This window comes from Pseudophryne corroboree, chromosome 12 (assembly GCF_028390025.1).
Source record: "Pseudophryne corroboree isolate aPseCor3 chromosome 12, aPseCor3.hap2, whole genome shotgun sequence".
Classification (NCBI taxonomy): Eukaryota; Metazoa; Chordata; class Amphibia; order Anura; family Myobatrachidae; genus Pseudophryne; species Pseudophryne corroboree.
This window is the reverse complement of record NC_086455.1, coordinates 160,397,033-160,420,914: the sequence shown is the minus strand read 5'-3', so window position 1 is coordinate 160,420,914 and position 23,882 is coordinate 160,397,033. Positions and strand designations below refer to the sequence as shown.

Here is a 23,882-nt window from a genome sequence, read left to right as displayed (position 1 = left end):
GGAAGGGAGGGAAAGAGAGGGAAGGAGAGAGGGGGGAAGAGGAAGATAAAAGGAGAAAGAGAGGGGTGAGGTAGAGAGAGGTAAGGTGAGGGGGGGAGGGAGAGCGACAAAATCACCTCCGTTTTATTTGCTAGATACACACAAAGGTGTGCAGTATATTAGTGTTAGCGCAATGCGATATAGGACCCTATTCAAGTTGGATCGCAATTGGCGATCCAACCGCAAAAAATACGATGATGATGCGGGCACATGAGCAGGGCCTGCCCTGCGCACGTGCCCGCATTTACCGTAGGTGCTCCGCAGTAAATGCAAACGCCTTTGCCTGTCAATTAGGCAGAAGCGTTCACGGGGCAGAAGGGGGGGGGGGGGGGGGCGGCAATGCTCCACTTCCTAGGTGGAAGTGGAGCATTGCAGGGGCGGCGTCAGGGAAACGGAGCCGGCGGCAGACAAACGGGGGGCGTGGCGTCACACGCAGTCGCCCAGATCACAAAGATGGCGACTGCAATTTCATCGTGGTCGCATGGGGGAGGCGGCGGGTAGCACGCTGGACGGCCCTGCCCTGCAATGGGCGGCCCCCAGCATGCGATCAAAAGGATTGCAAATTCTGCTAAAACAGCAGAATTTGCAATCCTTACTGAATAGGGTCCATAACGATACTGCTCGTCCTTTCCTGTGACTCACCGGTCATAGAGTGCGCCAAAGCCATAATACTGCGCTGCGTCCAGCACGCTAATCACATCCCATATTCAGACAGAGACGCCAAATTCCAGTCTGCCTCCAAATAACACAGGAAACCTAAAAGCAAAAAATTATTAGTATTTCTTTTTTTCCCCCCAATGTGATTTTGTTACATTTTATGGGAACAATTTATAAACAACAGAATAGTAATAAAAACATTTGTAAATAGGATGATGGAAAAGTACAGATCATTGAAGATACAAATATATGACAACGTATATAATACTGGTATGAGATTGTACATTCCATTCTAAGAACAATGCTGAACAAAGTAAATACCCAAACAATGTAACTGTAATATACACCGAAACATGACATGAGGTAAAAAAAAAAAAAAAGAAGTGAAAGGTGAAAAAAAAAAAAATAGGGAGGGGGGGTAAGTGGGGAGGTTTGTCTAGAAGATTTAGGCCATATGTGGTATTATTAGAGATTAACTAATCTGTGGATCATTCAGAAAGAGTCTAGTTTCATACCACAAGGTGGATCGGAAACATTTCTTAATCTGGGATTTCATTTCAGAGGGAGGGGTGTGAAAGAAACTTTCCCATATAGAAAGGGCTCAGTTTCTGTGCTTGGTGCACTACAAGATGCATACACGTGCAGTAGGTACAGTCCACGTTTAGCAAAGTTCAGTTTGGGTCGTCCTACAGCAACTGACAAGTGTCATGGAAAATGTTCCTTACAAAAAGTAGACAGTAGGAAAGGTCGACACATAAAAAGGTTAATGAGAATAAAGGTCGACACAACATATATCAGTTTTTTTGGTGCCGTTTTCGCTGTCCAAGCACGTGGAACCCCAATTGGTGTACCACGTCCCCTCATGGTCCAGCTAACGCTCATTCCACGCTGTAGAGGACTTAAAGAACCGACGCGTTTCACTGTCCACATACGACTTTGTCAAGAGTTACCTTGTCAGATGCTACAGGGGGACCTGAGCCGACATGCCAAGCACCGGCCCCATCTTTGGAATCGCCACCAGGATCACACTTACACATGGCCGCCTGGTGCTTGTAATCTGGAATGGTCAATAAGCGTAATTGCTGGAGCTGCCACTAGTCACAGACAATATTATATTAGTACGGTGGTGTGCAGACGATACGCTCCGATTACTTCCATCACCGCCAGCTACCAGGCTATTATTAATAGAGGTGACCGGACCACAGTCACAGGCAGTGCAATGATGATATAATGCTGGAACAGGGACTGTAATACATTTATTTCTATGGTACTTCAATATGACCTGTATTATTATTATTATTGGGTGAAACCTAAAGTATATTTTATATGTATCCGTTTGTTTCATAATAATATAGAACCTGCGGAAGCATCTATTATACCGCTGTTCCAATCAAGATGCTAAGACAGCTCTCCCCAAGGAATGGGTTTGTTAGGTCGACCCTATTTAGGTCGACCACTAATGGTCGACAGGCACTAGGTCGACACCTGGAAAAGGCCGGCATGGAAAAAGGTCGTGAGGGTTTTTTTTGTGTCGTTTTCTTTGTAAAGTGACCGGGAACCCCAAATAGTGCACCGTGTTCCCTTCAGGAAAGGTTACTATTCCCAATTGCAGTCCACGTGGATCGTAAAGCATGACAAAGTTCAAGAAATGAAAAAACTTGTGGAAAAACACGTTGACCTTGTCAGGTGTCGACTTTTGCCATGTCGACCATTTCCAGGTGTCGACCAGTAGTAGTCGACCTAATGACTGTCGACTTAAGGACAGATACTAGGGACAGATAAAGGGCATACATGGAGTCCTGTTTTGCATGGTACTACGGAACAGCCGATGCCGCAGTACAGTAGGGTTACTGGTAGATTGCACTATTAACCCTGCCGCGGCTGCAGCTCCAACGCAGGATTCTGGAAGGTAAGTAATAAAACATGGGTGCAGTGTGTGCAGTGTGGCCCCCCCCCCCTGGACCCAGGGGCCGTGTGCACTGCGCACATTGTACCCACTAGAGAAATGCCAAAGGCACAATGGAGGAATGAGAAGCTATGGGGAGATAATAAGGGACGATTTTTTTGGCTGGGAGCCAGTTAACCTACCAGTATATTTTTGGATTGTGGGAGGAAACCGGAGTACCCGGAGGAAACCCACGCAAGCACGGGGAGAACATACATACTCCACACAGTTAGGGCCGTGGTGGGAATTGAGTCCATGACCTCAGTAATGTGAGGCAGTAATGCTAACCATTACACCGTCCGTCCGTATAGAACCTAATAAAGGTGATCATTAAATATTAGAAGATAAAAGTGAGCGAATAAACGGATGAGAAGGACCAGACGACAGACCTGACTAACCATCTCTAGATGATTAGAACATCATCAGCTAAGACAGAAATGAGCATTACAGACCACCGGTGGAAGATACAGACCAACGGTGAAACTAAACATCACTTATGTGGCACTTACATGTTTCTCAATATAATAATTATTTAACGTCTATTGGAGTGCTGTGACTTGTTAAGAGCAATCTATAAAAGTGTCCCCAGGGCAGGCAGGGGTTGAAAACTGATCTGTAAACCATCCTGGACCCATCAGCTGAAGAGAGAAAGCTGCACGGTGACCTATTACCCTGTTATAAGCTGAGTCAATGCAGGTTAATGCCAGCCCTCCGTCAGGACTTTGTACACTGCCTTTAGCCTGAGATAAACGAGGCTTCTTTTAACTTATTTGGAACTAGTTTTTGATAGCTGTGAAGCCTCATTGCATAACAAATAATTACATAACACTAAACATTAACCGAATGTAGCAGCATAAGGGTCGGTACAAAGGTTCCATGCAAGTCACCTATCAAGAGAGTGTGCAGAATCACATACTCCAAAAGCATACTGTTAGGTTCACGGCATACCTCCCAATTTTTCTCCACTCTGGATTAGGGATGGCCATCGACCATCGATGTTTCTAAACCATCGATGGTCTATGACCGATGTTGTATACTTTTACCATTGATGGTGGAGAACCAGACGGTTTCTCACCAAGGATGGTTTAGCGCTACTAAATTATTTTTATTTCCCCCCTCCCCCCTCAAAGTGGCACAGAGCTTAGCCCCACCCCCGACACCTGCAAAGCCATGCCCCAGGCTCCGATTGGCCCGAATTTCATTCCATAGTAATGCAGGGGTAGCCATCGATGGTTCCCTTACAGATGGTTTTACACCATCGATGGATAACCCACCGATGGCCATCCCTACTCTGGATCGATACTTGCTGCACTGGAGGCGTGGTCGCGGCCGAAAAGGGGGCATGGCATTAAGGAGTGGGCTGGGCCATCTGGAGAATGGCGTGGCGTAGCACAGCGACCCCCTGTTTTCGTCATTTTGGGGCATACATCAATACGCCTAAAGGGACATAAAGCATTATCACCACGTCCTCTTACGTTAGCTGCTCTCACACAATAGAGAATAGCACATAAGAACATAAGGTTCAGATTTGTGGCCTGGTATCCACTGATGACCCGCTGAATGATCTGGTATATACTTTGGGTGTGGTTCATCAAATCGACAGTGTCTAGGTCGACAATGTTTAGGTCGACAGTCACTAGGTCGACATAGATGGAAGGTCGACAGGGTTTCTAGGTCGACAGGTCTAAAGGTCGACATGAGGATTTATTTTTTTTGGGTGTCGTTTTCTTCGTAGAGTGACCGGGATCCCAAATTAGTGCACCGCGTCCCCTCGCATGGCTCGCCATGCTTCGGGCATGGTGCCTTCGCTCTGCTACCGCTTCGCTCGGCACACTTTACCGTTCCAATCATAGTCCACGTGGATCGTTAAGTATGAAAAAATTCAAAAAAATGTGAAAAACTCATGTCGACCTAGAAACCCTGTCGACCTTCCATCCATGTCGACCTAGTTACTGTCGACCTAAACATTGTCGACCTAGACACTGTCGATCTTCAGACCGGATCCCATATACTTTCTCCCGAATAACTAATACTTACAGCAAACACTGTGGGTTTTAGTCTATAAGCAGAATAACATCGGATATACAAACATAGAATGTGATGGCAAATAAGAACCACTTGGCCTGTGTTGCCTGCCCATGTACACGCACACACTGACGCACTAGGGTTCATTTTTGTTGGGAGACAATTAACCTACCAGTAAATTTCTGGAGTGTGGGAGGAAATCGGAGCACTCGGAGGAAACCCATGAAAGCACGGGGAGAATATACAAACTCCACACAGTTAGGGCCATGGTGGGAAACAAACCCATGACCTCAGTGCTGTGAGGCAGTAATGCAAACCATTACACCAGACGCCTCAGATACAGACCAGAGTGTGCTAGAAGCACCAGAGCAGAGAACGACACCCCAGGATGGAAAGAGTAACTGCACGGGTTGTGACAGGAGCAGGGTGCTAGAATGAACATGGATGGTAAATTCTCACCCCTCATGAGATCAAATCACACCATGAAAACTTGACGCATTTCTCCGCTCTGTAGCAGCAGTTTCTCACTTCTGAGCCTGAGTTGGTTTTAGGAGTATGGCCTTTGTTAGATATAGGACTCATCAAAATTTAACATCAAGCGTATCAACTTCAGTCTCTGCAAATAGTGTCAGCGAGAGGCTGTAGTCTCTGCCTTCTTGGAATGTTCTTTAGACTGTTGGCATTCGTCCTATAGAAAGATGGCATTTTCCAGACCATCAAATGTGAGAAAACTATTTTAATGTGGCAAGATCCATATCTAAAGACTAGCCGAGTGTCCCCTCTCTGTATTCCTGGCTATATATACCTCTCCTACCACTATTAACAGTGCAGGCTCTCAGGATATCTTGGTATTCCTGGTGGATATACCTCTCCTACCACTATTATCAGGGCAGGCTCTCAGGATATCTCTATGTTCCTGGCTATATATTCCTCCCCTCACTATTATCAGTTCAGGCTCTCTGGATATCCCTGTACTCCGGCTATATATTCCTCCTCTCCCACTATTATCAGTGCAGGCTCTCAGGATATTCCTCCCCTCCCACTATTATCAGTGCAGGTTCTCTGGATATCCCTGGATATACATACCTCCCCTCCCACTATTATGAGGGCAGGATGTCAGGGTATCCCTGGCTATATATTCCTCCCCTCCCATTATTATCAGTGCAGGATCTCAGGATATCCCTGTATTCCTGACAATATATACCTCCCCTCCCATTATTATCAGGGCAGGATCTCAGGGTGTCCCTATATTCCTGGCTATATATTCCTCCCCTCCCATTATTATCAGTCCAGGATCTCAGGACATCCCTGTACTCCTGACAATATATACCTCCCCTCCCACTATTATCAGTGCAGGTTCTCAGGATATCCCTGTACTCTGGCTATATATTCCTCCCCTCCCACTATTATCAGTGCAGGTTCTCAGGATATTCCTCCCCTCCCACTATTATCAGTGCAGGCTCTCATGATATCCCTGTACTCTGGCTATATATTCCTCCCCTCCCACTATTATCAGTGCAGGTTCTCAGGATATTCCTCCCCTCCCACTATTATCAGTGCAGGCTCTCATGATATCCCTGTACTCTGGCTATATATTCCTCCCCTCCCACTATTATCAGTGCAGGTTCTCAGGATATTCCTCCCCTCCCACTATTATCAGTGCAGGCTCTCAGGATATCCCTGTACTCTGGCTATATATTCCTCCCCTCCCACTATCATCAGTGCAGGTTCTCAGGATATCCCTGGATATATATACCTCCCCTCCCACTATTATGAGGGCAGGATGTCAGGGTATCCCTGTATTCCTGGATATATATATATATATATATATATATATATATATATACCTCCCCTCCCACTATTATCAGGGCAGGATCTCAGGGTATCCCTGTATTCCTGATAATATATACCTCCCCTCCCACTAATATCAGGGCAGGATCTCAGGGTGTCCCTGTATTCCTGGCTATATATTCCTCCCCTCCCATTATTATCAGTGCAGGATCTCAGGATATCCCTGTATTCCTGATAATATATACCTCCCCTCCCACTAATATCAGGGCAGGATCTCAGGGTGTCCCTGTATTCCTGGCTATATATACCTCCCCTCCCATTATCATCAGTGCAGGATCTCAGGATATCCCTGTATTCCTGACAATATATACCTCCCCTCCCACTATTATCAGTGCAGGATCTCAGGGTGTCCCTATATTCCTGGCTATATATTCCTCCCCTCCCGCTAATATCAGGGCAGGCTCTGAGGATATCTCTATGTTCCTGGCTATATATTCCTCCCCTCACTATTATCAGTTCAGGCTCTCTGGATATCCCTGTACTCCGGCTATATATTCTTCCCATCCCATTTTCTCTATCGTCCTAGTGGATGCTGGGGTTCCTGAAAGGACCATGGGGAATAGCGGCTCCGCAGGAGACAGGGCACAAAAGTAAAGCTTTTCCGATCAGGTGGTGTGCACTGGCTCCTCCCCCTATGACCCTCCTCCAGACTCCAGTTAGATTTTTGTGCCCGGCCGAGAAGGGTGCAATTCTAGGTGGCTCTCCTAAAGAGCTGCTTAGAGAAAGTTTAGCTTAGGTTTTTTATTTTACAGTGAGTCCTGCTGGCAACAGGATCACTGCAACGAGGGACTGAGGGGAGAAGAAGTGAACTCACCTGCGTGCAGGATGGATTGGCTTCTTGGCTACTGGACATCAGCTCCAGAGGGACGATCACAGGTACAGCCTGGATGGTCACCGGAGCCGCGCCGCCGGCCCCCTTGCAGATGCTGAAGTTAGAAGAGGTCCAGAATCGGCGGCTGAAGACTCTGACAGTCTTCTAAAGGTAGCGCACAGCACTGCAGCTGTGCGCCATTTTCCTCTAAGCACACTTCACACGCTGTCACTGAGGGTGCAGGGCGCTGGGGGGGGGCGCCCTGGGAGGCAAATGTAAACCTATATACTGGCTAAAAATACCTCACATATAGCCCCCAGAGGCTATATGGAGATATTTAACCCCTGCCAAACTTCACTAAAGAGCGGGAGACGAGCCCGCCGGAAAAGGGGCGGGGCCTATCTCCTCAGCACACAGCGCCATTTTTTCTCTCACAGAAAGGCTGGAGAGAAGGCTCCCAGGCTCTCCCCTGCACTGCACTACAGAAACAGGGTTTAAACAGAGAGGGGGGCACTAATTGGCGATATAAATATATATATAAAGATGCTATTAGGGAGAAACACTTATATAAGGTTGTCCCTATGTAATTATAGCGTTTTTTGGTGTGTGCTGGCAAACTCTCCCTCTGTCTCTCCAAAGGGCTAGTGGGGTCCTGTCCTCTGTCGGAGCATTCCAGGTGTGTGTGCTGTGTGTCGGTACGTGTGTGTCGACATGTATGAGGACGATGTTGGAGGAGGCGGAGAAATTGCCTGTAATGGTGATGTCACTCTCTAGGGAGTCGACACCGGAATGGATGGCTTATTTAGGGAATTACGTGAGAATGTCAACATGCTGCAAGGTCGGTTGACGACATGAGACGGCCGACAAACAATTAGTTCCGGTCCAGGCGTCTCAGAAACACCGTCAGGGGTTTTTAAAAAAAAAAAACGCCCAATTACCTCAGTCGGTCGACACAGACACGGACACTGAATCCAGTGTCGACGGTGAATAAACAAACGTATTCCTCATTAGGGCCACACGTTAAGGGCAATGAAGGAGGTGTTACATATTTCTGATACTACAAGTACCACAAAAAAGGGTATTATGTGGGAGTGAAAAAACTACCTGTAGTTTTTCCTGAATCAGATAAAATAAAATGAAGTGTGTGATGATGCGTGGGTTTACCCCGATAGCAAATATTGGCGTTATACCCTTTCCCGCCAGAAGTTAGGGCGCGTTGGGAAACACCCCTTAGGGTGGATAAGGCGCTCACACGCTTATCAAGTGGCGTTACCGTCTCCAGATACGGCCGCCCTCAAGGAGCCAGCTGATAGGCAGCTGGAAAAATATCCTAAAAAGTATATACACACATACGGTGGTTATACTGCGACCAGCGATCGCCATCAGCCTGGAGATGCAGTGCTGGGTTGGCTTGGTCGAATTCCCTGACTAAAAATATTTTATTGATATAGAGCATTTAATAGGATGCATTCTATATATATGTATGCGAGATGCACAGAGGGATATTTGCACTCTGGCATCAAGATAAGTGCGTTGTCCATATCTCCCAGAAGATGTCATGGACACGACAGTGGTCAGGTGATACAGATCCCATACGGCACATGGAAGTATTGCCGTATAAAGGGAAGGAGTTATTTGGGGTCGGTCCATCGGACCTGGGGGCCACGGCTACAGCTGGGAAATCCAACCTTTTTACCCCAAGTTACATCTCAGCAGAAAAAGACACTGTCTTTTCAGCCTCAATCCTTCCGTTTCCCATGTGGGCAAGCGGGCAAGAGGCCAGTCATATCTGCCCAGACATAGAGGAAAGGGAAGTAGACTGCAGCAGGCAGCCCCTTCCCAGGAAAAGAAGCCCTCCACCGCGTCTGCCAAGTCCTCAGCGTGACGCTGGGGCCGTGCAAGCGGACTCAGGTGAGGTGGGGGGGTAGTCTCAAGAGTCTCAGCGCGCAGTGGGATCACTCGCAAGTTGACCCCTAGATCGTACAAGTATTATCCCAGGGGTACAGATTGGAGAGTCGAGACATTTTTTCCTCGCAGGTTCCTGAAGCCTGCTTTACCAACGGCTCCCTCCGACAGGGAGGCAGTATTGGGAAAAAATTCACAAGCTGTATTTCCAGCAGGTGATAATCAAAGTACCCCTCCTACAACAAGGAAAAGGGTATTAGTCTTCCACACTATATTGTGGTACTGAAGCCAGACGGCTTGGTGAGACATAGTCTAAATCTGAAATCTTTGAACACTTACATAAAAAGGTTCAAATCAAGATGGAGTCACTCAGAGCAGTGATAGAGAACCGGAAAAAAGGGGACTATATGGTGTCCCTGGACATCACGGATTACCTCCATGTCCAAATTTGCCCTTCTCAACAAGGGTACCTCTGGTTCGTGATACAGAACTGTCAATATCAGTTTCAGACGCTGCCGTTGAATTATCCACGGCACCCCGGGCCTTTACCAAGGTAATGGCCGAAAAGATGATTCTTAAAAGAAGAAAGACATCTTAATTATCCCTTACTTGGACGATATCCTGAAAGGGGCAAGTTTCCAGAGAACAGTTGGAGGTCGGAAAAGAACTATCTAAAGTAGTTCTACGACAGCACGAGTGGATTCTAAATATTCCAAAAATCGCAGCTGTTTTCCGATGATACGTCTGCTGTTCCTAGGAATGATTCTGGGCATAGTCCAGAAAGAGGTATTTCTCCTGGAGGGGAAAGCCAGGGAGTTATCCGACCTAGTCAGAAACCTCCTAAAACCAGGCCAAGTATCAGTGCATCAATGCACAGGAGTCCTGGGAAAAATGGTGGCTTCTTACGAAGCGATTCCATTCGGCAGATCTCACGCAAAAACTTTTCAGGGGGATTTGCGGGACGAATGGTCCGGATCGCATCTTCAGATGCATCAGCGGATAACCCTGTCTCCAAGGACAAGGGTGTCTCTTCTGTGGGGGCTGCAGAGTGCTCATCTTCTAGAGGGCAGCACATTCAGCATTCAGGACTGTGTTCTGGTGACCACGGATGCCAGCCTGAGAGGCTGGGGAACAGTCACACAGGGAAGAAATTTCCAAGGAAGTGTGGTCAAGTCTGGAGATTTCTCTCCACATGAATATACTGGAGCTAAGGGCAATTTACGATGCTCTGAGCCTAGGAAGACCTCTGCTTCAAAGTCAACCGGTGCTGATCCAGTAGGACATCATCATGGCAGTCGCCCACGTAAACAGACGGGGCGGCACAAGAAGCAGGAGGGCAATGACAGCAAGGATTCTTCGCTGGGCGAAAAATCATGTGATAACACTGTCAGCAGTGTTCATTCCGGGAGTGGACAACTAGGAAGATTTCCTCAGCATGAATGAATTCCACCCGGAAAAGTGGGAACTTCATCTGGAAGTTTCCACATGTTTGTAAACCGTTGGGAAAGACCAAAGGTGGTTATGATGGCGTCCCACATGAAGCGCCAGGTCTAGAGACCCTCAGGCAATAGCTGGGACGCTCTGGTAACACCGTGGGTGTACCAGTCGGTGTATGTGTTCCCTCCTCTGCCTTTCATACCCAGTGTAGGGAGAATGATAGGAAGGAGAGGAGTAAGAACTATACTCGTGGCTCCGGTTTGGCCAAGAAGAACTTGGTACCCGGAACTTCAAGAGATACTAGAAAGGATCTTGATTCAGCAAGAATCATGTCTGTTCCATGACTTACCGCAGCCGCGTTGACGGGTGAACGCCGGATCCTAAGGGAAAAAGGCATTCCGGAAGAGGTCATCCCTACCCTGGTCAGAGCCAGGAAGGAGGTGACCGCACAACATTATCACTGCTTAGGTGAAAATGTGTTCCATGGTGTGAGGCCAGGAAGGCTCCACGGAAGAATTTCAACTAGGTTAATTCCTACATTTCCTGCAAACAGGAGTGTATATGGGTCTCAAATTGGGGTCCATTAAGGTTCAAATTTCGACCGGTCGATTTTCTTCCAGAAAGAAATTGGCTTCAGTTCCTGAAGTCCAGAAGTTGTTAAGGGAGTACTGCATATACAACCCCCTTTTGATGTCTCCAGTGGCACTGGGCGATCTCAACGTAGTTTGGGATTCCTAAAATCACATTGGTTTAAACAACTCAAATCTGTGGATTTGATATATCTCACATGGAAAGCGACCATGCTGTTGGTCCTGGCCTCGGCCAGGCGAGTGTCAGAATTGGCGGCTTTATCTCACAAAGCCATATCTGATTGTCCATTCGGACAGAGCAAAGCTGTGGACTCGTCCCCAGTTTCTCCCTCAGGTGGTGTCAGCGTTTCACCTGAACCAGCTTATTGTGGTACCTGCGGCTACTAGGGACTTGGAGGATTCCAAGTTGCTGGATGTTGTCAGGGCCCTGAAAATATAGTTTCCAGGTCGGCTGGAGTCAGGAAATCTGACTTGCTGTTTATCCTGTATGCACCCAACAAGCTGGGTGCTCCTGCTTCTAAGCAGATTATTGCTCGTTGGATTTGTAGTACAATTCAGCTTGCACATTCTGTGGCAGGCTTGCCACAGCAAAAAATATGTAAATGCCCATTCCACAAGGAAGGTGGGCTCATCTTGGGCGGCTGCCCGAGGGGTCTCGGCATTACAACTCTGCCGAGCAGCTACGTGGTCGGGGGAGAACACGTTTGTAAAATTCTACGAATTTGATACCCTGGCAAAAAGAGGACCTGGAGTTCTCTCATTCGGTGCTGCAGAGTCATCCGCACTCTCCCGCCCGTTTGGGAGCTTTGGTATAATCCCCATGGTCCTTTCAGGAACCCCAGCATCCACTAGGACGATAGAGAAAATAAGAATTTACTTACCGATAATTCTATTTCTCGGAGTCCGTAGTGGATGCTGGGCGCCCATCCCAAGTGCGGATTATTCTGCAATACTTGTACATAGTTATTGTTACAAAAATCGGGTTATTGTTGTAGGAAGCCGTCTTTCAGAGGCTCCTTTTGTTATCATACTGTTAACTGGGTTTAGATCACAAGTTGTACGGTGTGATTGGTGTGGCTGGTATGAGTCTTACCCGGGATTCAAAATTCCTCCCTTATTGTGTACGCTCGTCCGGGCACAGTACCTAACTGGAGTCTGGAGGAGGGTCATAGGGGGAGGAGCCAGTGCACACCACCTGATCGGAAAAGCTTTACTTTTGTGCCCTGTCTCCTGCGGAGCCGCTATTCCCCATGGTCCTTTCAGGAACCCCAGCATCCACTACGGACTCCGAGAAATAGAATTATCGGTAAGTAAATTCTTATTATTATCATCAGTGCAGGCTCTCAGGATATCCTTGTACTCTGGCTATATATTCCTCCCCTCCCACTATCATCAGTCCAGGTTCTCAGGATATCCCTGGATATATATACCTCCCCTCCCACTATTATGAGGGCAGGATGTCAGGGTATCCCTGTATTCCTGGATATATATATATATATATATATATATATATATATATATATATATATATATACCTCCCCTCCCACTATTATCAGGGCAGGATCTCAGGGTATCCCTGTATTCCTGGCTATATATTCCTCCCCTCCCATTATTATCAGTGCAGGATATATCTCCCCTCCCACTATTATCAGGGCAGGATCTCAGGGTATCCCTGTATTCCTGGATATATATACCTCCCCTCCCACTATTTTCCTAGTAGTATATCCCACTGTTATCAGCGCAGATCTCAGGATCTCCCTGTATTCATCATACTATATCACTTCCCATATATTCCTCTACTCTCAATATTAAAAGTGCAGGTTGTCATGATATTCCTGGGAACATATTCCTCCCCTGCTACAATTATCAGTGCAGTCTCTCAGGATATCCCTGTAGTCCTAGTAGTATATCCCACTGCATTCATTATTCACTATTACCAGTGCAGGTTCTTAGTGTAGATATTTATTGTACTTCTTTATTAGCAGTTTCTTATATAGCGCAGCATATTCCGTTACACTTTACAACTGGTACAACAGTAATAGAACAAAACTGGGAAATAACAGACAGACAAAGAGGTAGGACAGATATATGGGTAGATATGGGTGTGGTTCATCAAATCGACAGTGTCTAGGTCGACAATGTTTAGGCCACTATAGGTCGACAGTCACTAGGTCGACATGGATGGAAGGTCGACAGGGTTTCTAGGTCGACATGTGCTAGGTCGACAGGTCTAAAGGTCGACATGAGGATTTTTTATTTTTTTTGGTGTCGTTTTCTTCGTAGAATGACCGGGATCCCAAATTAGTGCACCGCTTCGCTCGCCATGCTTCGGGCATGGTGCCTTCGCTCCGCTACAGCTTCGCTCGGCACACTTTACCGTTCCAATCGTAGTCCACGTAAATCGTTAAGTATGAAAAAAATCAAAAAAATATTTTTTTTAAAAAACTCATGTCGACCTTTAGACCTGTCGACCTAGCACATGTCGACCTAGAACCCCTGTCGACCTTCCATCCATGTCGACCTAGTGACTGTCGACCTAGTGACTGTCGACCTAAACATTGTCGATCTTCAGACCGGATCCCGGTAGATATATACTGCAGTACAACCTGACCGCACAGACCACTCTCACCTAGTGGATGTATATATACTGCACCACTGAGTAATGTTAAGATGTTTTCTGATACGCCAGAATTAGTTTCAGTTATACTTAAGGGAGTTTGTGGGATTTGGACATAATGGGGGTTATTCAGAGTTGTTATCAAACCAAAAAAGCACACTATTGGGCAAAACCATGTGCACTGCAGGTGGGGCAGATGTAACACGTGCAGAGAGAGTTAGATTTGGGTGGGGTGTGTTCAAACTGAAATCTAAACTGCAGTGTAAAAATAAAGCAGCCAGTATTTGCCCTGCACAGAAACTATATAACACATACCTCCCAACTGTCACAATCTTAGCGGGACAGTCTTTTTTGGGAACGTTATCAGGGCAGGCTCCCAGGATATACCTGCAGCCTATTAAATAGGAATTTGATACCTACCGGTAATTCCTTTCCCCCTAGTCCGTAGTGGATACTAGGGTCTTGTACTTCAGTACCATGGGGTATAGAGCGGGTCCACTGGAGCTTTAAAAACCTTTAGTGTGTGTATGTGTGTGCTGGCTCCTCCCCTCTATGCCCCTCCTACCAGACTCAGTCTAGGAAAACTGTGACCGAAGAGACAGACATAATATGAGAGAAGAAACATTACAACAGCAGTGGGGCAACAAGACAACACACAACCATAAACGAAAGGGGGTATCCACTACGGGCTAGGAGAATAGGAGTTACCAGTAGGTATCAAATTCCTATTTTCTATTACGTCCTAGTGGATACTGGGTCTTGTACTTTAGTATCATGGGGAAGTTCCAAAGCTCCCAAACGGGTGGGAGAGTGCCGAGACCCCTGCGAAACGGGTGTAGTATGGTATACACGTTTGTTAAATTCTATAAGTTTGATACCTTGGCCAAGGATGACCTTCAGTTTGGTCAGGCGGTTTCACAGGGGTGGTCTTCAGTTTGCCGACTGTTGGGATCCCGGCGCCGGTATACTGTGCGCCGGGATCCTGACAGTCGGCATACTGAAGACCACCCCTGTGAAACCGCCTGACCAAACTGAAGGTCATCCTTGGCCAAGGTATCAAACTTATAGAATTTAACAAACGTGTTCGAACCAGACCAAGTAGCAGCTTGGCACAACTGTAGGGCAGATACTCCTCTGCAACCACCCAGGAAGAGCCCACTGACCTCATCGAGTGGGCCTGAATAGACGTCGGCAAGGGCAGAACGGTGAAGTATATGCCTGATGAATGGTCAACCGGAGCCAGCGAGCAATAGATTGCTTAGAAGCCGGCCGACCAATTTTGGAGGCATCATAAAGGACCAACAGCGAGATTTCTGATAACGGGCCGTCCTTTTGACATAAATCTTCAGGGCCCTGACCACATCCAAGGACTCAGAACCAACAGAAGCGTCAAACAACACCAGAACCACAATAGGTTGATTCACATGAAAGGCTCACACCACTTTTGGCAAGAACTGAGGACGGGTCCTAAGTTTCGCTCCGTCTTCATGAAATATCAAATATGGGCTCTTACAGGATAAGGCGCCAATGCCAATAACATCACCATCTTCCAGGAGAGAATTTTTAACTCCACCCTATGTAAGGGTTCAAACCAGTCCGATTGAAGAAAGGACAAAAAAAACATTAAGATCCCACAGAGCCGTGGAAGGTACAAAGAGCGGTTGCACATGAAGAACTCCTTTTAGAAAAGTTTGTACTTCATGGCAAGTTGTTTCTGGAACAAAATAGAGAGCGCCGAAATCTGGACTTTGATGGAGTCTAAACGCAGGCCCATATCCACTCCAGCTTGTAGGAAAAGTAGAAAACTACCAATTCTTGATTCCATGGGAGAAACCTTTCTACTTTCACACCAGGAAACATACTTTTTCCAGGTACAATGGTAATGTTTTGACGTAACCATCTTCCTGGCCTGGACCATGGTTGAAATGACCCTGGAGGGAAGACCTTTCCTACCTAGAATTACCCTCTCAACTTCCAAGCTGTCAAACGTAGTCGCTGTAAGTCTGGATAGACGAACGGACATTGTTGAAGATCTTCTCAGAGCGGTAGAGGCCAGGGACCCTCCAGAGCCATGGTTAGGAGGTCCGAGTACCACGCCCGTCGAGGCCAATCCGGGGCAATTAGAATTGCTTGAACACTTTCCCTTCTTAGTTTTAGTCTTGTGATTAGCGATAGAGGAGGGAACAGGTATACAAACTGGTACATCCATGGCGTCGTCAGCGCGTCCATTGCAACAGCCTACGGATTCCCTCATTCTAGAACAGTAACGGCATAGCTTCTTGTTGAGCCGAGAAGCCATCAGATCTGTCTGCGGACAGCCCCACCGGTGAATTAACTGTTGACACACCTGGGGATGTAGGCCCCATTCCCCCGGATGGAGGTCATGCCTGCTGAGGAAGTCTGCTTCCCAGTTGTCCACTCCTGGAATGGCTGAGATGGCCCTTGCAATGGCCTCCGCCCAGAGGAGGATATTTTACACCTCTCGCATCGGCGCTCTGCTTCTTGTTCCCCATTGTCGGTTTATGTACGCCACCGCTGTGGCATTGTCCGACTGAACCTGGATCGCCTGACCCTTCCGATGAGAAGCCTGCAGAAAAACCAACGTAAATTGCCCTGAGTTCCAGGATGCTTATCGGCAAAACAGATTCCTGTCTCGACCATAACCCCTGGAACTGGGCTCCTTGGGTCACAGCCCCCCAACCCCAGAGGCTGGCATCCGTTGTCAGTATAATCCACGAGTGGATATTGAAATAATAGAGAAATCCGGGCTTTCAAAGATAAGGTCACTTCCTGATGCATGTGAAGGTAAAACCCCGACCATTTGTCCAATAGATCCAGCTGAAATGGCCGGGCATGAAATCTGCAGTGTTGGATTGCCTCGCAAGCAGCCACCATCTTGCCCAGTAATCGGATGCAAGATGTATGGATATCTTGCAAAGACTGAGCACCGAGCGAACCATAGCCTGTATAGTCAAGGCCTCGTCCATTGGGAGAAAGACCCTTTGAGACACTGTATCCAGAATCATTCCCAGGAACTGATGACATTGGGTACGTTCCAGGTGAGATTTCTGAAAATGTAGGATCCGCCCATGATCCGTAAGTAGGCGAGTTGTCAGATCGATGCTGTGCAGCAGACGCTCCTTGGACACAGCCTTTATGAGGAGATCGTCCAAGTAGGGGACTATGTTGACTCCCGTCATGCGCAGTTGCAGCATCATCTTCGCCATGACTTTGGTGAAGACCCTCAGCGCTGTGGATAATCCAAAGGGTAAGGCCTGAAACTGGAAATGGTCCTCCAATATGGCGAACCTGAGGTAAGCCTGATAAGGGGGCATCCTTGACATCTAGAGATACCAGGAATTCCCCCTCCTCCAGGTCGGACACCACTGCCGGCAGGGATTCCATCTTGAATTTGAACACCCGCAGATATGAGTTTAGAGACTTCAGGTTCAAAACGGGGCGCACCGAACAGTCTGGTTTGAGAACGTCAAAAAGACTGGAGTAAAACCCCTTGTTATGTAACAGAGGAGGTACCAGAACTACCACCCCTGTCCGCAAGAGTTTTTGACTAGCCTCTTGCAAGGTAAGTTTTGTTGCGGGTAAAGCTGGTAAGCTGACTTGAAAAATCTGTGAGGAGGGAGGGTTTGACATTCCAGCCGGTATGCCTGGGAAATGAGGTTCCTCACCCAAGGATCCCGGCAGGACTCCGCCCACATGTGGGCGAAATGTTGAAGGCGAGCACCTACCTGAAAGTCGCCCTGCTGCTGGGGCCAAGGCTTAGCGGAAGGGGGTCCGGTGGTCTGGTCCAGGGAGACAGCAGATGCAGGTTTACGGGACTTACCACGAGATCCTCTGGTAGTGGTGGAGACCCTTCGGCCCCTGCCTCTAAACCTCGCCACACGAAAGGACTGCAAGGAGGGTCCGGTGTAAGAACATCTAGCAGGTGGCGCAGCCAACAGCAGATAGGTAGACTTACCGCCATTGCTTGGTAGATCCATTTATTGAATTTGTCTCCAAACAAGGCATCACCTGTAAAGGGAAGATTTTCTACACCCTTTTTGGAATCGGCGTCTGCCGACCATTGATGTAACCACAGAGCTCTGTGCGCCGAAACAGCCATAGGAGATGTGCGGCCATTTACCTTACACAACTCTTTAATAGCCTCGCTCATAAAATTTGCAGCATCCTGTATATGATGGAGCAGAGTAATGCCCTCATCCCGGCGCAGAGAGTCTCAACCGCAAATAACAATATCAGACCACTTGACTACCGCCCTGGAAATGCACCCACAAACTATTGTGGGGCGTTGTGCTGCACCTGCTGCCGTATAAATTCCCTTGACCGTGGACTCAATTTTACAGTCAGCTGGCTCTTTCAGGGATATAGCCCTTGGCACTGGCATTACAAATTTCTTAGACAGTCTGGATACCGACATATCGACTGAAGGGGGTTTTTCCCATACCTTCCTGTCCTCAGCTGGGAGGGGAAAAGTAGTTAAAAACCTCTGAGGAATTTTAAATCTTTTATCAGGGTTCAACCAAGCCTCCTTGGCCAGGGAGTTTAATTCCTTAGACACAGGAAAAGTTACTGAGGTCTTGGGTCTAACATTAAAGTATAACTCCTCCTCTGGTTCTGTCTCCTGATGCGGTATGTGAAGGACCTCTCTTACAGCAAAAATGAGAGCCTCCACCCCAGGAGACAGAGAACGGTCCTCATCCATACCATCATCTACATCAGGCTGATCAGAATCATAAGACTGGAGCACCTGTGGCAGTGAGCGTTTATGTGGAACCAACAGAGGGGGCTGAGAAGCCTTTCTGGTATCTGCTGCTTTAGCCACACAATCAATAGACACCTGTCTCTCTCTTTTAGCTGCAGCTAATTCTGAATTTACATTCTGAATCATGCTTTTAAAGCTATCTAGCCGGGTGTGGTATGGAAGGTAGATAGTAATTAGGTCGACAGTGTCTAGGTTGACCACTATTGGTCGACAGGGTCTCTAGGTCGACAGGGTCTAGGTTGACAGATCAAAAGGTCGACATGAGTTTTTTTTATGGGGGGTTTTGTGTCGTTTTCTTCGTAGAGTGACCAGGAACCCCAATTAGTGCACCGCGTCCCCTCGCAACTTTGGGCAAGGTGCCTCGCTTCGCTTTGCACAGATTACCGTTCCAATCGTAGTCCACGTGGATCGTTAATTATGAAAAGGTTCAAGAAAAGACAAAAATAGCGAAAAACTCATATCGACCTTTTGACCTGTCGACCTAGAACATGTCGACCTAGAGACCCTGTCAACCTAGTTACTGTCGACCAATAGTAGTCGACCTAGACAATGTCAACCTAGTTACTGTCGACCTAGAGACCGGATCCCATCTAGCCAGTCAGGTGCCTGTGAGCTAGGACCCCCTGTGCAGCTAAGGAACATTGCTCACACATGAGTGACCCCGCTGAGGACGGGGTAGAGTTACAAGCAGCACACATAACCATGTCCACAGACATCTTACACAATAGTAAAACAGCGCAACTCACTGACCAACACTTCCACACAGACCCTGGAGTGACACTGAGGAGCGGACACCAGCACACAGAACACAGCAGCACAATGAGGGGTAATTCCAAGTTGATCGCAGCAGGACATTTTTTTGCAGTTGAGGAAAACCATGTGCACTGCAGGGGAGGCAGATGTAACATGTGCAGAGAGAGTTAGATTTGGGTGGGTTATGTTGTTTCTGTGCAGGGTAAATACTGGCTGCTTTATTTTTACACTGCAATTTAGATTGCAGATTGAACTCACCACACCCAAATCTAACTCTCTCTGCACATGTTATATCTGCCTCCCCTGCAGTGCACATGGTTTTGCCCAACTGCTAACAAAATTCCTGCTGCGATCAACTTGGAATTACCCCCAATGTGTAGAAATGTGTGTATGACCTGATATTAGTGCAGCGGCGCTACCGCCATTGTGAACCCCCATTTCTATGGGTCTGGGACTGAGGGTCGACAGCACAAAGGTCGACACACCTTAGGTCGACGCCAATTGGTCAACACACCTTATGTCGACATGGACAAAAGGTCGTCAGGAACAAGGTTGACATGGAAAAAGGTCGACATGAGTTTTTTATGTTTTTTTTGGTGTCGTTTTCTTCGTAGAGTGACAGGGAACCCCAATTAGTGCACCGCGTCCCCTCGCATGGCTCGCCATGCTTTGGGCATGGTGCCTTCGCTCCGCTACCGCTTCGCTCGGCACACTTTACCATTCCAATCGTAGTCCACGTGGATCGTTAAGTATGAAAGGTTAAATAAATTAAAAAAATCGTGAAAAACTCATGTCGACCTTTTTCCATGTCGACCTTGTTCCTGTCGACCTTTTGTCCATGTCGACCTAAGGTGTGTCGACCAATTGGCGTCAACCTAAGGTGTGTCGACCTTTGTGCTGTCGACCTGGAGTCCGGATACCCATTTCTATGACCCCCCTGGTAACAGTGTTACAATCTGTAGCAGCGTGGATCCTGGAGGAGCAGCGTGCATGCAGCCTTGAAGATCCGCAACAGCAGGAAATGGCGCCTTCACGCCGCTGGTCCTGCTCCAGGAAGCCCCGCCCCTTGTACTGGCCACGTAGTAGAATACGCATTGTACAGTACACACAAAGCCTTGAGACAGTGAGCACTGCGTGTCAATAGCCCTGAGCCAGTCTGTCCGCGGCGGGCACCGCAGCTCCGGGCCCGTGGCTGCCGCCAAAACTACACCGGGGACACGCTAACCAGGACCCCGGTGTAACACTCACCGCACGCTGTAACTTCGGCATCTGTTAGAGGGTGGCGGCTAGCTGCTGGCGTGGGCACACATACTAACGATGTGTGATCAGTACCTCAGTGTCCTGTCAGCTGGGATTATGAACCATTAACCCTCAGGAGGTTGGTTCGGTCTCCCCTCTAAGTCCCACGAAGCAGGGAAACTGGTTGCCAACCAGAGCTACCTGAAAATAATAAACTAAAATAAAAATATAGGAAAAATCTCTGGAGCTCCAGAGAAATGCACCCGAATCCTTGGGCACATTTTTCTAAACCGAGTCTGGTAGGAGAGGCATAGAGGGGAGGAGCCAGCAAACACATACATACACTAAAGGTTTTTAAAGTGCCAAGCTCCAGTGGACCCGATCTATACCCCATGGTAACAAAGTACAAGACCCCAGTATCCACTAGGACGTAAGAGAAATAGAGTGGTGTTCATCCAAGCACCCTGCACATTTCAAAACTCATGCAGTTCCTCTTTCCTGCCGGGGTGCCACTCTCTGCTGTGGTGCTTCAAGCTTTGCTCTGGTCTGTATATCGGTGCTGAGTTATGAAAGGTGCAGTAGTATGAACACTAAAATACTTCCCTCCACTCTGACAGTTATCAGGGCAGGCTCTCAGGATATCCCTGCAGCCTATTAATACTTCCCTCCACTCTGACAGTTATCAGGGCAGGCTCTCAGGATATCCCTGCAGCCTATTAATACTTCCCTCCACTCTGACAGTTATCAGGGCAGGCTCTCAGGATATCCCTGCAGCCTATTAATACTTCCCTCCACTCTGACAGTTATCAGGGCAGGCTCTCAGGATATCCCTGCAGCCTATTAATACTTCCCTCCACTCTATCATGGCAGGCTCTCAGGGTATGTAGTCCTGGAAATAAATCCCTATCTAGCTATTCCTGTGCTGTTACTGTTACAGCAGGTGCAGGCTTTCCGGATATCCTGTGACTGACACCTCTCACCTCACCTGTGGCTGCACTGTGACTGCCCACACTGGGAGCCGGCCGGTGTTTGCGAGGAGCTTCCGCTTCCGGACACGTGATGCCCAGAGTTTTAAGTTACAGGGACCGTTCCCATGGTAACTGCAGGATCCAAGTGTAAACAAGTTCTCTGACAACAAGGACAGTGCAACATTGTCAGCTATATGGCAGTAATCCGGAGGAAAGCGCCCCGGGGCAAGAAAGGGAAAAGGTGCCTGTGTCCCCCACCAATGCTGCCCCCACTAACTCTGCTCCCTACTCACACTGATCCCTACTATATTACTGCCCCTACTGTTACTGCACCCTCCTAATACTGCTCCCTACTGTTACTGCACCCTCCTAATACTGCTCCCTACTGTTACTGCGTCCCCCTAATACTGCGCCCTCCTAACGTTCTGCCCTCTCCCCCAACACTGCTCCCTACTATTACTGTGCCCCGCTAACACTGCTCCCTACTATTACTGCCCCCCCCAATACTGTGCCCCACTAACACTGCTCCCTACTATTACTGCCCCCCCCCCAATACTGTGCCCCACTAACACTGCTCCCTACTATTACTGCTCCCCCCCTAATACTGTGCCCCACCTACTCTGCTCCCTACTATATTACTGCCCTCTACTGTTACTGCACCCTCCTAATACTGCTCCCGACTGTTACTGCACCCTCCTAATACTGCTCCCTACTGTTACTGCGCCCCCCTAATACTGTGCCCTCCTAACGTTCTGCCCTCTCCCCCAACACTGCTCCCTACTATTACTGTGCCCCACTAACACTGCTCCCTACTATTACTGTGCTCCACTAACACTGCTCCCTACTATTACTGCGCCCCCTAATACTGTGCCCCACTAACACTGCTCCCTACTATTACTGTCCCCCCTAATACTGTGCCCCACTAACACTGCACCTTACTATTACTGCTCCCCCCTAATACTGTGCCCCACTAACACTGCTCCCTACTATTACTGCTCCCCCTAATAGTGTGCCCCACTAACACTGCTCCCTACTATTACTGCTCCCCCTAATAGTGTGCCCCACTGACACTGCTTCCTACTATTACTGCTCCCCCTAATAGTGTGCCCCACTAACACTGCTCCCTACTATTACTGCTGCCCCTAATACTGTTCCCAACTAACACTGCTCCCTGCTCCCCACTAATACTGCTCCCCCTAATACTGTGCCCCACTAACACTGCTCCCTACTATTACTGCTCCCCCCTAATACTGTGCCCCACTAACACTGCTCCCTACTATTACTGCCCCCCTAATACTGTGCCCCACTAACACTGCTCCCTACTATTACTGCCTCCCCTAATACTGTGCCCCACTAACATTGCTCCTTACTATTACTGCTCCCCCCTAATACTGTGCCCCACTAACACTGCTCCCTACTATTACTGCTCCCCCTAATAGTGTGCCCCACTAACACTGCTCCCTACTATTACTGTGCCCCACTAACACTGCTCCCTACTATTACTGTGCCCCACTAACACTACTCCCTACTATTACTGCTCCCCCCTAATACTGTGCCCCACTAACACTGCTCCCTACTAATACTGCTCCCCCCTAATACTGTGCCCCACTAACACTGCTCCCTACTATTACTGCTCCCCCCTAATAATGTTCCCTACTATTACTGCTTCCCCTAATACTGTGCCCCACTAATACTGCTCCCTACTATTACTGTTCCCCCTAATACTGTGCCCCACTAATACTGCTCCTTACTATTACTGCTCCCCCCTAATACTGTGCCCCACTAACACTGCTCCCTACTATTACTGTTCCCTATAATACTGTGCCCCACTAACACTGCTCCCTACTATTACTGCTCCCCCCTAATACTGTGCCCCACTAACACTGATCCCTACTATATTACTGCCCCCTACTGTTACTGTGCCCCACTAATACTGCTCCCTCATAAATACTGTGCCCCACTAACACTGCTCCCTACTATTACTGCTCCCCCTAGTACTGTGCCCCACTAATACTGCTCCCTACTATTATTGCTCCCCCCTAATACTGCGCCCTACAGTTACTGCGCCCTCCTAATACTGCTGCCTACAGTTACTGCACCCTCCTAATGTTCTGCCCTCCCCCCAACACCACTCCCTACTATTACTGCTCCCCCTAGTACTGTGCCCCTCTAATACTGCTCCCTACTATTACTGCTCCCCCTAGTACTGTTCCCTACTATTACTTCTCCCCCTTAATACTGTGCCCCACTAACACTGCTCCTTAC

General features: G+C 48.0%; 2 protein-coding genes across 4 annotated transcripts in view; one reads left to right on the top strand and one right to left on the bottom strand.

Moving 5' to 3' along the window:
* The window catches only part of ENTPD5 (ectonucleoside triphosphate diphosphohydrolase 5 (inactive)), a 48,884-nt gene extending 27,150 nt beyond the window's left edge, over positions 1-21,734 (bottom strand). Inside the window, exons 1-2 of the mRNA XM_063948333.1 lie at positions 21,635-21,734; positions 682-795 (exon numbers count right to left, since the gene is read on the bottom strand). The gene's annotated coding sequence lies outside the window, so the exon portion shown is untranslated. The remainder of the gene's footprint in view (positions 1-681; positions 796-21,634) is intronic.
* The window catches only part of BBOF1 (basal body orientation factor 1), a 32,628-nt gene continuing 30,466 nt past the window's right edge, over positions 21,721-23,882 (top strand). For 2 of the 3 annotated variants that reach the window (XM_063948331.1, XM_063948332.1), the window contains exon 1: positions 21,721-21,858. In XM_063948331.1, the coding sequence (XP_063804401.1) occupies positions 21,812-21,858 (47 nt within the window). In that variant the 5' untranslated portion in view covers positions 21,721-21,811. The remainder of the gene's footprint in view (positions 21,859-23,882) is intronic. The other variant, XM_063948330.1, reaches the window with a different exon arrangement.